Source organism: Myotis brandtii, unplaced genomic scaffold (genome assembly GCF_000412655.1).
Source record: "Myotis brandtii unplaced genomic scaffold, ASM41265v1 scaffold947, whole genome shotgun sequence".
NCBI lineage: Eukaryota > Metazoa > Chordata > Mammalia > Chiroptera > Vespertilionidae > Myotis > Myotis brandtii.
The window spans coordinates 276,414-293,422 of NW_005371908.1; the positions used below are offsets into that span (position 1 = coordinate 276,414).

At 52.0% G+C, this 17,009-nt stretch overlaps 3 protein-coding genes across 6 annotated transcripts in view; 2 read left to right on the forward strand and 1 right to left on the reverse strand.

The window, feature by feature from the left end:
- FBXO17 (F-box protein 17) overlaps nt 1–4,248 on the forward strand; it is an 8,881-nt gene extending 4,633 nt beyond the window's left edge. The window contains exons 2-5 of the mRNA XM_014533135.1: nt 589–624; nt 973–1,068; nt 1,908–2,043; nt 3,289–4,248. Of these exons, the coding sequence (XP_014388621.1) occupies nt 1,007–1,068; nt 1,908–2,043; nt 3,289–3,432 (342 nt within the window). The 5' untranslated portion in view covers nt 589–624; nt 973–1,006 and the 3' untranslated portion in view covers nt 3,433–4,248. The remainder of the gene's footprint in view (nt 1–588; nt 625–972; nt 1,069–1,907; nt 2,044–3,288) is intronic.
- A 788-nt stretch (nt 4,249–5,036) lies between these two features.
- MRPS12 (mitochondrial ribosomal protein S12) lies at nt 5,037–8,264 on the reverse strand. Of its 3 annotated transcripts, none has more exons than XM_005885963.2 (3): nt 8,167–8,264; nt 7,884–7,951; nt 5,037–5,761 (listed from the first exon to the last, which is right to left on the reverse strand). In XM_005885963.2, exons 2-3 carry the CDS (start codon nt 7,930–7,932, stop codon nt 5,391–5,393), a joined length of 420 nt encoding a protein of 139 aa, XP_005886025.1. In that variant the 5' UTR covers nt 7,933–7,951; nt 8,167–8,264; the 3' UTR covers nt 5,037–5,390. The 3 variants fall into 3 exon arrangements, with proteins under 3 accessions (XP_005886025.1, XP_005886026.1, XP_014388620.1); XM_005885964.2 differs by having other exon boundaries at nt 8,176–8,237; XM_014533134.1 differs by lacking the exon at nt 8,167–8,264 and adding an exon at nt 8,041–8,160.
- Nucleotides 8,265–8,366: 102 nt separating this feature from the next.
- The window catches only part of SARS2 (seryl-tRNA synthetase 2, mitochondrial), a 12,617-nt gene continuing 3,974 nt past the window's right edge, over nt 8,367–17,009 (forward strand). The window contains exons 1-7 of one of the 2 annotated variants that reach the window (XM_005885966.2): nt 8,367–8,727; nt 12,447–12,542; nt 15,217–15,246; nt 15,396–15,482; nt 15,900–15,968; nt 16,194–16,248; nt 16,754–16,817. In XM_005885966.2, the coding sequence (XP_005886028.1) occupies nt 8,461–8,727; nt 12,447–12,542; nt 15,217–15,246; nt 15,396–15,482; nt 15,900–15,968; nt 16,194–16,248; nt 16,754–16,817 (668 nt within the window). In that variant the 5' untranslated portion in view covers nt 8,367–8,460. Of the gene's footprint in view, nt 8,728–12,446; nt 12,543–15,216; nt 15,247–15,395; nt 15,483–15,827; nt 15,969–16,193; nt 16,249–16,753; nt 16,818–17,009 lie in introns of both variants that reach the window. The other variant, XM_005885965.2, reaches the window with a different exon arrangement.

Below are 17,009 nucleotides of genomic sequence, written 5' to 3' on the forward strand. Positions count from 1 at the left end.
CCTGCCCCCCGCCCCAGGCCTTCCCCACCCTATTGTTATATTCTCTTCTAGTAAACTCTTAGCTTTACCTTTCACATTTAGATCTTTAATCTACCTTTGAATGTGGTGTTAAGGATCTAGTTCCCCCACCCCTCCACATACTGACCCCATTTTCCCAACACCATCTACTAAAAAAAACATCCCTTCCCCATGGAATGGCATTGCTTCCTCTGTCATTTATGAAATTCCCATAAAACCTAGATTTATCCCTGAGCACAGTTCTTCCACCAGTATGACACTATTTCTATATTGTGGCATATTCAAATGATGGAAGAAAAACTATTTACAAAGGTGTAGGCAGACCACAAGGTATAACCCATGACCCCCAGGCTAGTAACAGTAGGGAGAAGGGTCATTCCCACCCCTAGGCCTGACAGGGGTAAGGGCAGAAGCAGTTACTGAAACAGGGCAGAGAAGGCTGTGAGGAGAGGGCACTGTGGAGCTGTGCCGTCGTTGACAGACACAACAGTCCCAGGTGGTCCCTTGGGAGGGAGCCAGGAGGATAAATATCCTGATTTTATTCTCTTCTCTCACTTCTGTCTTCTGCTGGAGCTTCCCATTGGCTGACCCAACAGGAAAGAGAGGGTCAGGGAGACCAGTCCATACATCAATACAACCTCAGACCTTAGGCCCCCACACTTTAGGAGACCCCATAATTCCCTGCTCAATGTTGGCCTCCCTTTATACTCATGTCCAGGTTCCCACAAATATTAGGGGCAGGCCTGCATCCAGGCCAGCCTCCTGGAGCTCAGGGCAGGGTGGAAAATGGTGGGGGGATGAGAGAGGCAATGGGGCTGCCCAGCCCACATACACTTGTCTAGAGAACAAACCCTGAGGGGCTGCTTTGACAGCGTTGTCAGAGGAGGCTTCTGGAAGGAGGTGATTTCTGGGCTGTGACTGTAGCTCCACACCCTCACCATCTCCCCTTCCCAGATGGTGCTTCAAGAGGCAGCTTGTGGACTTGGTGATGGAGGGGGTGTGGCAGGAGCTGCTGGACAGCGCCCAGATTGAGATCTGTGTGGCAGACTGGTGAGTGAAGAATGGCAACCTGCCCCCAGAACCAATGGTGGCAGCAGCAGTTCTGCAAAAGGGGTTCATTTCATGCCCCCATCGATGCCATGGCAGGGGAAGTGATGTTCTCATGGTTGCTGAGCCAGGGAGGGCAGAGCCTCAGTGAGCCGAGAGCCCCTATTCTGCACTCTTCCCCACCTTCTTCCCAGCAGGCCTGGGTTGGCATGGGAGCCACTGACTGGCTTGGTCTGGTCTAAAACAGGTATCTCCCCTCACCATCCAACTCCATCACCTGCAACTCTGCCCTAACCCCAAGGGCCTGTAGACACCAAGGCTTCAGAAAGTTGGGAGCATTGTGCCATGAAAACAGGCTCAGAAGGGGCAGAGCTGGGCCAGAGGCACTGGCTGGCTTCAGAACCTGTGGGCCTACGATAAGACCTTCCTCCACAGCACCCAGGTTCCTTCACAAAGATCTCAGACTCCTCTTCCCTCCATCTCTTGCTTCTCCATAGATTATCCAATTTCTTCCCTGGAATTCTGACTCATCCCAAGAGTATCCAGATTCCTACTCCCTCTGGCTCCTCTCCAGAAATACTGGGGGCTTCTCCTCTCCTAGGTCATTTCTCTCCAGAGCATCAAACTTGCCCCTCCCCCACCTGACCAAAAGTCTCTAGAATCCACCCCAGGAGGGCTCCAGGCTCTGGCTCCACCTTGAAGTACCCAGGCGCTTCCCCCCAGAATCCCAGGCTGACACCTCTACATATGGGGTGTGGGTGTGTGCAACCCGTATCAAAGTGCAGGGAGGCCCAGAGATTGGGTGGATGACGGAGGCATCAAAGCTCACCCCCACCTGGCAGGTGGGGCGCCCGAGAGAATTGCGGCTGCATCTACCGGCTCCGGGTCCGCCTTCTGGACGTGTACGAAAATGAAGTGGTCAAGTTCTCGGCCTCACCCAACCCGGTCCTTCAGTGGACTGAGAGAGGCTACCGACAGGTGAGTCCAGGCATACCTAACTTCTCACTCTGCTCAGATTCCCTTCTCAGCTTGCCTTTCCGCTGGATGTCTATAATAGCAACAGCGAACAATCCTTGAGCCATTGTTACATCCCAGGCCCTGTTCCAAGAGTCTTCCCTATTAATTCATTTCATTAATACAGCCTAAGTTTTCAACATACATTTATTGAGTACCTACTGTGTGCTGATCTAGGTGCTGGGAATGCAGTGATAAAGTTCTTGCTCTACCCCATTCTAGAAGTGAGAAGACTAAGACACAGGAGGTCAAATGACTAGCCCAGTCACACTAAAGTGTGCAGGGTCTGATTCAAGCCCAGAATGACACCCAAGCCTATGCTGTCAAAATCATCACACCTCAGTTATCCAAGTAGACTTCCAGGTGGTCATTTCCACTCCTGATCTCCCACCATCCAACAGACTCACCATCCAGAAAGATCCCAATACAAAGTGAGTCAGATCGCCAGCCTCCCCTCATTGTAACCCTCCCATGGCTACATCTCAGAGTAAAAGCCAAAGTCCTATCATGCTGCTATTAAAGGAAATGAGGTACAGATCCATGCTACAACATGGATGCATCTTGGAAAGAGTGAAAGTGGCCATGTGCAAAAGGCCACATATTGTATAACTGCATTTATATGGACTATCCAGAATAAAAAAAAGCCATAGAGACAGAAAGCAGATAGATTAGTGGTTGCCAGGCGCTAGGGGTAGGGAGGAATTAGAAGTAATGGCTAATGGATATGAGGTTTTTTCCCCCTGGGGTGAGGGAATGTCCCAGAATTAGACGGTGGTAATGGTTGCCTAACATCGTGAATGTACTAAAAACCGCTGAATTGTAGTTTGTTAGGTGAATTTTACCTCCTTGACCCCATTTCCTAATTCTCCCCTCCCTGTGCTCCAGTCACACACCTACCCGGGGCCTTTGCACTGACTGGTCCTGTCTAGAACACTCTCCCTCCAGATCGCCTCAGGTGTCTGCTCAAATGTCAATGGGCCTTTGCTTACTCACTTTGCAACCCCTCCCCCTGCAGAATTCCCTCTGTTCCTTACCCCATCTATCTTCAGTGTCTGGGTCCCCTACTAGATGGTCAGCTCCATCAGAGCAGGGTCTTTGTGTTACTTTCCTCACTGCTGTATCCCCAGCGCCCAGAGCACCTACTTGATCAGTTGGAGGAGGAGGAAGAGCCCACAGGTCCTCACCCTCTTGGTCTCCTTCCCCGTGCAGGTCTCCCACGTCTTCACCAACTTTGGCAAGGGCATCCGATACGTGTCTTTTGAGCAGTATGGGAGAGACACACGCTCCTGGGTGGGGCACTATGGCGCCCTTGTGACCCACTCCAGCGTGAGGGTCAGGATCCGCTTGTCCTAGCCCACCAGCCTGATCAGGCCTTTTAGGACCTACTACCACCTGCCCGACATCATTGCCAATCAAGGGCAGCTTTGCAGCCAGGAGCCGGAGGATGCCCCGCCAGCCTCCAGCAAGCCTCATGTGCTACTGCTTCAGAATGGTGGCCCACATGCTGCTCAAGAAACCAGGTATCCAACTGGGCTGTTCACAGCTTCCTGAGTCAGAGGGTTCAAGGAATAACTGAGACTTTTAATTTGCCTGCAAATTGTTTTCTCATGTGTGGATGTCAGCTGATAGACTGAATCAAAAAAACAAAGGCCGAACAGGATTGCTGATGGGTGAAAGCTGCTGAAGCCTGGGACAGTGACTCTCTTGCATGTTTCCAGGGTAAGCTGATTGCTGGCAGGGAGCAGAGGCCAGTCAGAAAAGCCTGCCCTTGAGGGGACCAACAGGGACATCGAAGGGAACCCTTTCTGCTGTTTTGGGGAGTCTCGGATTCAGCTGTGGGGCCTGTGCAACCTTGTTCAGCACTGCCCATCAGCACCCCCCTTTGGACTAGACTGGCACTGTTTCTTACAGGATCAGAGACCAGGTCTGTGCTGTGCCCTTCACCCACACCTCTTGCCCCTGCCTCAGGGACAGCTTGGCTCCTGTAAGGCAACACCTTCCTTTTCTCCGTTCAAGCCCACCTGCATACAAACTCCAGGAGCGAGGAGTGCCATGAGCAGTAAAGTGACGTGGAGTCCTGTCCCGACTCCTCTCGTGTCTCCCACTCTTTCCCTATGTGGGCAAAGCCACCGAACAAACTCAATAAAATTGGTGCTAAACGTGAGGTGATAGGGGACTTGTCTGTAATCAGTGCACTTATCTGCCCCCCTCTCTGATCCTAAAAGGCCTTGTGGGATGTTCTCAATTGTGAGACCTTTAGGTGTACCAAGCGCTGTGCTGGAAACGGAGGCGGCTCTGATGCCAGTCCTCAGCGGTTCTCCCAACAGCTCTCAGGCGGGACCATTATCAATGCCATTTAGTCCAGGAGGAAACAGGCTCAGAGTTTAATGACCTGCCCAAGGTCACCTCGCCAGTAAGTAGGGAAGGCAGAACTTGCACCTGAGTTGGGCTCCAGAGCCCAAGGATATAGCCCAGCTCCCAATCTTAAAATCTAACATGGCCAACCATATAATCAGGTGAGGGCAGTATTACTTTCAGGACCATTTCCCAAGGGATGAAAACAAGTCCGGAGGTGTTGGGGGGACAAATAAACCCAAAGTCACCGAACTAAGAGGTCGAGGTGTGATTTGAACCCAGGAGTGTGATTCTGAGGATAACACAGAAGAGAAGTTCCCATGTAGGCAGCAGTGCCCTCCCCTGTCCCCACTCAGTCCTTTCTCAACACTCCATCACCACCATTACAATTGATCCATCTTCAGGAGGAAGCTTGAGGGCAGGCCTTTCCTTGCCCAGGCACCGGGCCTGTAGGAAGGGGAACTGGGTCTCAGTCCTACCACCAGACTCCAAACCTTAAAACAGAGTAGCCATCCACATGCGCTTTGTTCATAGTGTCTAATCTTCACCAAACCCAACAAAGGGGATGCTGTGAGTAGAGGAGGAAACAGGCCCAGAGGTCATTCAGTTGCCAAGACCACACAGAGGGTGAATACGTCAAGGTGTACACGTCAAACCAGAGTCGGTGTGTGTTTATTGCAACCCCTTCTCATCAGATGGCAATAGGGTACTGTTCCAGCAGAAGCCTCTTGCACCAACCTCTACACATGGACACCAAGGATGTCGGCAGAGGGGCACCTTTTCTAATTCACACCCAGGACCCCTATGGGCTATTGGTGGTCCTGATGGAAGAGGAGCCAGGATTTGAACCAGGGCCAGCTGCTTCTAGAACTAGCCTAGCTTCCCAAGGATACTGCAGGAACCCACAGACAAAGGTTCTTGTTCTACGGAAACCCCACCCACCGTGCCCCTGGCGGTCACTTCTTCTTCTGCACATGGCCACAGTCATACTTGCCACGCACAACCTTGAGCTTGACACCAGGCAGGTCCTGGGTGCGTCCGCCTTGCACAAGCACAACGTGGTGCTCCTGCAGGGTGTGGCCCTCTCCTGGGATAAAGCAGACGGCCTCTCGGCCTGTGCTGAGCCGCACGCGGCAGCACTTGCGGTTGGCTGAGTTGGGCTTCTTGGGTTTACGGATGAATGTGCGTAGAACCACGCCCTTCAGCTGCGGCCGGCCTTCTGTGGGACCCAGCTTTGGAGGCGGCCACTTCGGAGGCCCCCGACGGTGCATCTGATTCAGGGTGGCCATGGGGCGGGTGGCCCAGAGCCGGGGGACCAGGGCGAGGCCTGGAAGACACAATGCGGGAGGGCAGAGTGGGGTTATTATCCCAATGAACAAGTAACAGTATTAGCAACTCAATTCTGATGTTCCAGGCACTGTCCCAAGCCCTTTATAAGATGCCTGTTTACATCTTTGGGAACTCACAGAGGATAACAATAACAAACATTTATTAAGCAACCACCATATGTCAGGTTCTCTTTTAAGCATTTTACATGAATTAACTCATTTTATTCTGCAAGAAAGGTATTAATTGTAAAGCTGTTTAAAGAGAATAATGAAAGCAAACAGGCTCACAATGCTCAAATCTTGTTCTATGCATCACACCTACGTTAACGCATGCCATTCTCACAGCAACACTATGGGGTATTTCAGGAAGGTGTCACTCCTCCTCCTGTCACACCCATCTGCCCTGTGAGCAGATCCTGTCAGCTGAACTTTCAAACACACTCTTTCTCCCTCCTCCATTATACCCTCTCCTGTCCTGTCCACCCTCTTCTCCCAGGTCTCCCCACTCCCACTACCTGCTCCAACATGCAGGCAGAGGGACCCTGTGCCACCCGGATCAGATCACATCCTTCCCCTGCTCAGAGCCCTCCTGTGGGGCCATCTCACTCAGGGTAAGAGTCCAAGTCCTGCCACAAGGCCCGCCAGGGTCTGCGCCTGGTACTTCCCTTACCTCATCTCACCCCCTTACTCACCCAGCTACAGCCTGTGTCCCCAAACACATCAACAGAAAGGAGACCAGTGTAGCTGCACTATAATAAGAGGAAAGGCAGGTGGGGGACAGAATATATTTCCAAGACAGACCCACAGGATTTGCTCATGGATAAAATGCAGGATGCGAGACTCAAAGATAACTGGATTCTCTTCAACAAACATTCACTGAGCACCTACTGTTTCATGGCCCAACAATGGAGACCAGTAGTGATTGAGACAGCCCTGGACCATGTCCTCTTAAGAGTTCCCAGACCCGGATTTGAGGTCCATTCTTCCCTCTGTCATAGCATGGATGCCCTTTCACACCCAATTTCACCCCTCCGCATCAAAGGCAGGTCCTGGCCCTACTGTCCACTCCACCTCTCCTCTGTCTCGAGTTACAGCACAATCTTCCCTAGAAGTCTCTTCCTAGTGGTGTGCCCTTCAGCAAGACTGGTGTGGCTCAGTTAGCTGGGTGTGGTGCCATGAACCCAAAGGTTGCCGGTTCAACTCCTGGTCAGAGCACATGCCTGGGTTTGGGGCTCGATCCCGGGTAGGCGGCATGCAGGAGGCAGCCGATCAAATGTTACACTCTCACACGGATGTTCCTCTCTCCCTCCCTACCTCTCTCTCTAAAAATCAAACTATTTTTTAAAAAAAAGACTCTCGGTCACTCAATGTCTCCGTGTCCTTCACGACCATGTCTCCCTCCTGAACACCGTGTGTGAGAGGCTATCATGAGACCTGCTTGTCAGCCCAGATTCCCCAGGCAGGTGCAGGCCTGTCTTGCTCAGCCTTGTGATCCTTGGTAAGTGGCAAACAGAAGGTGAATAAGTGAATGAAGTACCTCACAAAGGGCCATGAGAAGCGTTTAATATTTGTTAAGAGAGTAAGTTCATAAATAAAGCATCGCTCTCGGTGCCTGGCACATACAAGGCCCTTGAAAAATATCAGCTGAATGAATGAGTTAAACGCCTTGCTCAGAAGTCTAAACCACAGGTGGTAAGTACAGTGGTTACTGAAGAAATAATTGACCCAAACTCCTGCTACTCCCCTGACACATGGTAGCCCTTAATGCAACTACTTCTCACATCTGCTTTTGCACCCGAGCTCCGCCAAAACCCATCGTACAGCCACCCTTGATTTAAAACCCTGATTCCCTTGGGTCCGTGGCAGAGGCACAGACGTCCCTCGTCCAGCCTCGACTCCGTAGCCCAAGACGCCCACTTACTGTAGCTCAGGGGCATGCTGAGGCCCCGGAGAAGGCCGGACCACGACGACTACTTCTCACATCTGCTTTTGCACCCGAGCTCCGCCAAAACCCATCGTACAGCCACCCTTGATTTAAAACCCTGATTCCTTTGGGTCCGTGGCAGAGGCACAGACGTCCCTCGTCCAGCCTCGACTCCGTAGCCCAAGACGCCCACTTACTGTAGCTCAGGGGCATGCTGAGGCCCCGGAGAAGGCCGGACCACGACATCCCGCCGTCCGCGGCGTCCCTGTGTTAGGGGACAAGAGACTCAGAAACGAGGAGGGGAGTGCCCGTAGTCGGGCTAGCACCCACATGCTCCCTTCCCGCTCTCGGGACCTGGTTAAACTCAAGAATTTCTTCTGACGCTCGCCCTGGGCAGGCTTTGGGGCCCGCCCGCCCCCTAGAGTAGAGGGGAGACAGGCGAGAACCGGGGAAGTTTGGAGACCCCTGGAGTCCACCGACCTCACTGACCCCAGCAGGGCCCGCCGGCACGCCGAACACAGCCTTCCGCCACTTCCGGCGGTAAGCCCGGTCGGTCCCGCCTCTCACCGGAGGGGCGTGGCCAAGACTGCGATTGGGCAACGGCCGAGTCAATCTCGGTCAACTTTTCTCACTGAACCGCTTTTGAGATTCGGAAGAGGGTCACCTCTTCCAAGGTCTACGTGACTCGTCCGCCGGAGGATGGCTGCTTTGCAATTGGTCTAAACGCGGAGTGGGCGGGACGACGGGTGTGTGTCGCCTTGTCCCCTGGCCAAGATGGCTGCGTCTGTAGCCCGGCGCTGGTGGCCTTTGGTGGCCCGCCGAGGGCTCCGGCCCCGCGGAGGTTGTGTCTGCAGCCAGAGGCCAAGGAGAAGTTTCGCAACCGAGAGGCGAGATCGGAACCTCCTGTACGAACACGCACGCGAGGGCTACAGCGCGCTCCCTCAGCTGGACTTGGAGCCGCTGTGCACACGCCCGGAAGAAGCCGCGCGCACCCTGGAGCACCGCAAGGGGGAGCTGCGGCCGGACGACCTGCCGGCGATCGTGAGTGCGCTTGCGCGGGCCAGCGTCGGGCCAGAGCGCTTTGCCTATTGGCTGTTCACTTTACGGACGAATGGGTTTGGGAGACACTCTCCAGCAGGGGGCGGTCTTACCGCTTGAAGTTTAGTTCTTGTCCACGTGTAACGCTAGGACCTCACGCATGTGCGCGTTGTCCACCGAGCGCTGAGGCCCTACTCCCTGGACCCCCATCATGGGCCTGTTCCGCAAAGCGTGCTGGGCATCTGCTCTGCGCTAGGAACTGTGTGCCAATGTCCTCTGTGCTTCGACTTCATGCCGGGCTCATCCTAAGGCTAAATCTAATCCAACTAGAACCGGCATCACCATACTTAGGTCTTGCTGCGGTGTTGAGGATGGTGGGGACCCCAAATCCTTGCAGCCCTCTCTTGGACTCTCCTACTATCCTTTTCTAAGTGCTTTATACATATTAACCTCATTTGAGTTTTACCACAACCCTGTGAGGTAGGTGCCATAAGGCTCAGAGAAGTTAATTAACTTGCCCCAAATCACGTAGCTGGCGACAAGTGGGAATTTGAACCTGTGCTGCTTGGTTCCAGACGCAGTGTGAACTACCCCACTATGCTTACTCACGAGCAAGACGATCTGAGTTCACAGTCTAGTGAAAGAGAGAGATTTAACATACAATTAAAAACATAATCTTTGGTAAGTGCTGTAAAGACAGAGTAGGGGGGCGGAAGGGACATAAAGATTTTATAAAAACAAGAGTAGAGGACACCGTTCTGGGAGGGCTTCTCAGAGGAGGTGGCATTAAGCAAACGTCTGTGGAATGAGTGAGGTCAGCCAGGGGAACGGGAGGAGGGTCCCAGTGGAGGGATCAGCACTACTAAAGCCTAGAGGTAAGACGCAATATCCATTTGGTGGACAGGTATATGACTTAGGGTCTTTCACACTGTGGCCAAGAATAAGAAACACATTTCACATCCTGATCTAGTACACACACCCCAAGATGAAACCAGTTTTATTAACAATTCTTGCTCTTACTATGTATGATACATTCTTTTTTTTTTTTTAATATATTTTATTGATTTTTTACAGAGAGGAAGGAAGAGGGATAGAGAGTTAGAAACATCGATGAGATAGAAACATCGATCAGCTGCCTCCTGCACACCTCCTACTGGGGTTGTGCCCGCAACCAAGGTACATGCCCTAGACCAGAATCGAACCTGGGACCTTTCAGTCCGCAGGCCGACGCTCTATCCACTGGGCCAAACCGGTTAGGGCTTGTATGATACGTTCTTATGTTTTATTATACTCTATTTTAATTTTAAAAGTCCTGGCTTAGATACCCATTAGAATGGCTATTATTTTAAAAAAAGCAGAAAATAACAAGTGTTGGCAAGGATACAGTCACTGTAGAAAAACAGTCTGGAAGTTCCTCCAGAAATTAAACATAGAGTTACTATATGATCCAGCAATTCCACTTCTGGGTATATACCCCAAAGAATTGAAAGCAGGGACTTCAGCAGATATTTGCACACTCATGTTCATGGCAGCATTATTCACAACAGCCAAAATGTGGAAATCACCCAAGTGTCCATTGATAGATGAATGGATAAACAAAATGTGGTGTGAGTGAGTGAGTGTGTGTGTTTGTATATACAGGGTGTCCTAAAAAATGTATATGTACTTTATATATAGCTCAATTGATTTTTCTTTCTTTTCAGATTTAACCCACTGGAATTAGTAATTATTCAAAGTGTGTGTATACACTTTTGGGGGACACCCTACCCTATGTATAAAAATATTGTTCAGCCTTAAAAAGGAAGGTCTGACATATGTTATATCATGGATGAACTTTTTTTTTTTTAATATATTTTATTGATTTTTTACAGAGAGGAAGAGAGAGGGATAGAGAGTTAGAAACATCGATCAGCTGCCTCTTGCACACCTCCTACTGGGGATGTGCCCGCAGGCAAGGTACATGCCCTTGGTCGGAATCGAACCTGGGACCTTTCAGTCCGCAGGCCGATGCTCTATCCACTGAGCCAAACCGGTCAGGGCATGGATGAACTTTTTTATTTATTTTTTTAAAATATATTTTTATTGATTTCAGAGAGGAAGGGAGAGGGAGAGAGAGATAGAAACATCAATGATGAGAGAGAATCATTGATTGGCTGCTTCCTGCATGCCCCCTACTGGGGATCGAGCCCACAACCTGGGCATGTGCCCTTGACTGGAATCAAACCTAGGACCCTTCAGTCTGCAGGCTGGCACTCTATTCACTCAGCCAAACCAGCTAGGGCTTGGATGAACCTTTTTTAAAAAGTGTTTTTATTTATTTTAGAGAGATAGAAACATCGATCTACATGCCCTCCTGCATGCCCCCTACTGGGGATTTAGCCTTGCAACCCAGGCATGTCAGGAGAACGCTCAATCCACTTTGTCACACCGGCCGGGCTCATGGGTGAATCTTGAGGACATATGTTAAGTGAAAAAATCCAGTCACAAAAAGACATACTATATGATTCCACTTATCTAAGTTACTTAGAGTAGTCAAATTCATAGAGTCAGAAAGTAGAATGGTGGTTGCCAGGGGCTGGGGGAGGGGAGAGTGAGAGTTTGTGTCTAATGGGTACAGTTTCAGTTTGGGAAGGTGAAAGAGTTCTAGAGATGGATGGGGATCATGGTAACACAACAGTGTGAATGTACTCTGTGTCACTGAACTGTATACTTAAAAAATGACTAAAATGGTAAATTTGGTGTCTATTTACCACATCCCAAAGCTTGAAAAAGAACACTTCTTTGGGGCATAAAGTGTGAGGAGGGCTGTGGCATGCGGCCTTGTGTGATTGTTCCCGGGGACTGCAGAGTGGTCACTCTCAGGCAGAAGAGGAGCTGTGTGAGAACTCTGGCCAGAGGATTGGGGGGAGAAGGGGAGCCTGAAGGCTGGGAGGCTCGCACAGGGATCCTCACTGGAAATGACAGGATCTGGGGTATCCGGGAGAGGGGGGATGGGGAGGACAGATTTGACGGTTGTTCACAAGCCCTGGTGCCTGGCCTCGGGGCTGGGGTGGCATCCAGGAGGCGGCCCAGGGCTTTGGGATGGAGGATGGGAGTTGGTGGGAGGAGGAGCAGATCTGGGTGATGCTTTTCCCAGAGTGATCTTGCACATGGTGACAGGGAACATCCAGGAGGAGCCTCTAAATGAGTAGCAACCCAACCTATGGCCCGTGTCCCCTCCAGGCTTCCGGCCCGGGGCCGTAGAGCAGTGTCTATACCCGTTTGTTGAAAAGAAACTGTAACCAGAGAGGACAAAGGAGTTTGCCCGGGGACCTGGGCCCCCAGAGGGCCTCCAAGGCAACATGTGTGCCCCAGAAGGGAGAGCTGGGCTCCTGCCCCCTGACCCGTGTTGGAGAGTGCGGGGTTAGCTGCTCTGGCAGCCCCTAGGGTAGAGGCTCTTCTGCTCCCACATGGAGTCTGAGTGCTGGCGGGGGCCTCAGCTCCACGTCCCTCAGTGCCAGGTGCTTTCATCTCCTTGTTCTGTGTCCCTTAGGATGTTGTTCTGTTCAGCTGTTCAGCTCTCCTTAGGGTCCATCGTCCAGTCTGTGGGGATTGAGGAAGGGAAGCTCCAGGAAGTCCTCATATGAAGGGAAGCGGGGAGAATGGCTGCCCCGGACAGAGGGTCCAGGTGGGGCAGAGGACGGGGGCTGCTTCACATCTTTCCCTGCTGTGTTCACCCCCAGATCGCGACATGGCAGGAGCTGAGGCAGCTGCGGGAGCAGATCCGGAGCCTGGAGGAGGAGAAGGGGGCTGTGGCGGAGGCGGTGCAGGCCCTGCTGGTAAGCATGGGTCCTGGGTGGGTGGGGCTGCAGGCAGGATGCCACTGGCTGGTTTGAATGAGAAACCCAAGTTTTTTTAAATTTTGTTTTATATATGCTTTTGCATATATCTTTTATTCTTTTTTAAAAATATATTTAATGGTTTTTTACAGAGAGGAAGGGAGAGGGATAGAGAGTTAGAAACATGCATGAGAGAGAAACATCGGTCAGCTTCCTCCTGCACACCCCCTACTGGGGATGTGCTCACAACCAAGGTACATGCCCTTGACCGGAATCGAACCTGAGACCTTTCAGTCTACAGGTCGACGCTCTATCCACTGAGCCAAACCGGTCAGGGCAGAGAAACCAAATTTAAGGAACTTGAAGGATGTGGACATTCATTACCTCACATAACAAGCTGTCCAGGGCCCGGCATTCCTGGGGTTGATAAATTAGTGGCTCCCCCAGCATCCCCAACCCAGGTTCCTTCCCTCTCTCTCCCATGACTTCACTGTGGTGATTTGACCTCAGTTTCCCCTCTCACAGTTCCAGGATGGTTGTCGTAGTACAGTGTCTCTTCCAGTGACTCTGCCAGAGGCTGAAAATGGGGCTTCTCTGGCTTGAGTGCCTTTTCCAAGAGTAGGGAGACCTTCCATGAAGCCTCAGCAGATCCTCTCACTCTCCTGGGCCCAGAATTCCCACGCCCACCCATCAGCAGCAAGAGGCAACCTCAGCTGGACCCGTATTCCCTGAACTCCAGGCAGCCTGGGAGGGCAGACTGAGTCGGGGGTCTGTGGGAAGGGAGGAAGGAGGGTGGGTGAGTTTGGATTAGACAGCCAGCAGCATCTGCCGCAGAGGGCTGAAAAATAGTCATAAAAACAATAGCAGGCATTTATATGCCAGGCACTGTTCTAGATGCTACCCTTACTCTAAATTCTCAACACTGAGACCGGGACAGTACAAACCCAGTTCTACAGCTGAGGAGGCTGAGGCCTCAGGCGGTTAAAACAGTGAAGGCGAACCTATGACACGCGTGTCAGAGGTGACACGCGAACTCATTTTTTTGGTTGATTTTTCTTTGTTAAATGGCATTTAAATATATAAAACAAATATCAAAAATATAAGTCTTTGTTTTACTATGATTGCAAATATCAAAAAATTTCTATATGTGACTGAGGCCTCAGGCGGTTAAAACATGCCTCAGTCTCAGCCAGAGAGCGGGAGAGGCAGGATTCGCATCCAGGCATTGGGCTGCCTTTCAGCACTCTGTTCGAAGGCCTCTCGCAACACTGATTACACCTCCCTGGGCCACAAGCATATGATTGCAAATATCAAAAAATTTCTATATGTGACACGGCACCAGAGTTAAGTTAGGGTTTTTCAAAATGCTGACATGCCGAGCTCAAGAGCTTCGCCATCACTGGGTTAAAACATGCCTCAGTCCTACAGCCAGGAATCGGGAGAGGCAGGATTTGCATCCAGGCATTGGGCTGCCTTTCAGCACTCTGTTCGATTAGACAGCCAGCAGCATCTGCCGCAGAGGGCTGAAAAATAGTCATAAAAACAACAGCAGGCACTTATATGCCAGTCACTGTGTGCCAGGCACTGTTCTAGATGCTTCCCTTACTCTAAATTCTCACAACACTGAGACCGGGACAGTACAAACCCAGTTCTACAGCTGAGGAGGCTGAGGCCTCAGGCGGTTAAAACATGCCTCAGTCTCAGCCAGAGAGCGGGAGAGGCAGGATTCGCATCCAGGCATTGGGCTGCCTTTCAGCACTCTGTTCGAAGGCCTCTCGCAACACTGATTACACCTCCCTGGGCCACAAGCATCACAACACAATTGATCTCAGTTAATGGTCAGTGAGTGCCAGAGCATCTTCTCAGAGAAGCCATGCACCAGCCTGCTGGGAGGTCCTGTTATCATCCCATTTCACAGATGGGAATGCCGAGGCTCCGACAGGGAAAGAGATATGCCCAAAGGCACACAGCGGGTCAGCACCCAGCATTCAGACCCAGTTCTGTCTGATTCCCTCTGTTGCTCAGCATCATAGAGGCTTGGGGTATCAAAGGCCCTTGGTCGCAGACCTCCAATACACGCTCACAGACTGTCTTTCTGATCCTCGGTTTTCTCATCTACAAAACGGGGTCACGGCCCTAGCCAGTTTGAATGTCGGCCGGTGGACTGAAGGGTTGTGGGTTCGATTCTGGTCAAGGGCACATACCTTGGTTGCAGGCTCGATCCCCAGCGCCAGTCGGGTGCCTGCGGGAGGCAGCCAATCAATGTGTCTCTCACATCTATGTTTCTCTCCCTCACTGTCACTCCCTCTCTCTTCCACTCTTTAAAAATCAATGGAAAAAATATCGTCGGGTGAGGATTAACAAAAACAAAACAAAACGGGGTCACGTTGATGCCAACTTCGTGGAGTAGGTTGTGAAGAAATAGGATCATGTGAGAGCCCTCGGCATGGTGCCAGGCATGAGGCAGCGCTCAGGAAATGGGGTTGCAGGTGTGATTATTATTATTTTCCTCTTCACAGCTTTACTGACAAAAACTGAGGCACAGTCAAGGAGGGACCCAGCCAGGCATTGACAGAGCAACAGTTCAGATCCCCTGGCCTGTTTGACCTTTCACCCCCCTCCTCCCCACCCTCAACCGCATCAAACCAATCACCCTGTCTGTCTTTTCTACCAGGTGAACCAAGACAACAATCAAGTGCAGCAGGTACCACAGGGAGTTAACATACTGTCCCAGGTGGTGGGTGGGCAGTTCATATGTCAGTCATGATTCCTCCATTGTGTGTGACAACTCAGACAGGATTAAGGGGGGAAAACAGGCTCTATTGATTCATGAAACTAAAAAGCAAGCTTCAGGTACAGCTAGGTCTAGGTCCTGGCTCTGTGTTTGGTTCTACTTCCCTCTTATTCCCAGACCAGCTTTCTCCCCTTGGGGGAAGGGAGGCAGGGTCGGGGACAAAAAGAACCTCTTCCCTTATAGCTCCAGCCGTAGTCCTGGGGCTGATTCTCATAAGTTTGGTTTGTGTCAGGTGCCTGTCTTTGAGCCAGTCACTGGGGCCAAGGCAATGAAATGTTCCAGTAATCCAGGCCTGAGTCATGTCCCCAAGGATGTGCCATGTGAAGGTGAAGGAAGAAGGGAGGTTCCCTAAAGGCAATTAAGGATATTGAGCCGAAAGCAGAGGCAGCAAATTGTCTACCACAGAGGTTCTGCCAGCAGGGACCCAGGTCAGACTGGTGGAGGGACTCCCCCACCCTGGCCTGGGCTGACCCTTCTCACCCTGCCCCCAGGACCCGCAGTATCAGAGTCTGCGGGCACAGGGCCGGGAGATCCGGAAGCAGCTCGCGCTCCTGTACCCCAAGGAGGCCCAGCTTGAGGAGCAGTTCTACCTGCGGGCGCTGAGGCTGCCCAACCAGACCCACCCAGACGTGGTAAGGCCTGTGCTGGGCAACGGAGGCCACGGGCCTGCCTAGTGCCACCTTTCTGACCTGTTGGTGGCCTTGGCAACCCCAGGGCCAACATGTACAGCTGTGCAGGTTGTTTACTGCCTAACAGCACAGTGAGGGTCCAGCCACATGCCGGACACGAGGCTGTGTCTGCCAGGGGGGACACCTTTTATAAGGTGATTTCTGGTGATGCCCTCTGTCTCCCTGCAGCCCATCGGGGACGAGAGCCAAGCCCGAGTGCTACACGTGATCGGAGACAAGCCAGGTGGGCCACACTCAGGCCCGGGCAGCCCAGGCTGGGGGCGGGGCTTCTGGGTCTGGGGCTGTGCTGGCTTCCTCCTCCTCAGCTGGAGCCCAGTGAGGCTGTCTCTCGGGGGCAGTTCTGTTTTTATTCTCTCCCCTCACCTCACCGGGTCCTCTCACCCTGTGTCTGTGTGTGCCTGCCCCTGTCTCTGTCCAACTGTCTTTGGCCCCATCTCTCGTGGGCTTTTCCTCTCTGGCTCTCTCCCTCTCTCTCTGATCTCTCTCCCTTCTACCTAGTGTTTCCTTCTCTTTCCCTTCTCTCTTCCTCTCCTTTTCTGATCCTGCCTTCAATCTCTTTCTGGCTCCCATCTCTGCATCCATCTTAACCTTTCTCTTTCTTCCTCTCTCTCCTTTTCGCTCCCTTTCTGTCTTACTGCCTTTCCTTCCCGCCGTTTTTCTAATCTTTCTCTCTGTCCCATCTCCCTGCCTCTCCCCATCTTAGCCCATTGCTTTTCATCCACATCCAGCTTTCTCCTTCCAACCCCGGGGCCACCTGGAAATCGCCGAGAAACTTGACATCATCCGTCAGAAGTGAGCTCCCTCCCAGCCCTTTCCACCCAGCCCTCCCCACCCCAACAGCTGGCTGCCGCTCTGCCTCCCCCAGCCCAGTACTGGGTGTGGAACCACCTGGGCCGCACCCCTCATGAATGTTTGATACCCGGTTCCCCGTTTGGCATCTGGGCCTCTGCCCCTGGGTATTCAGTCTTTCCCCAGCCCACCCCC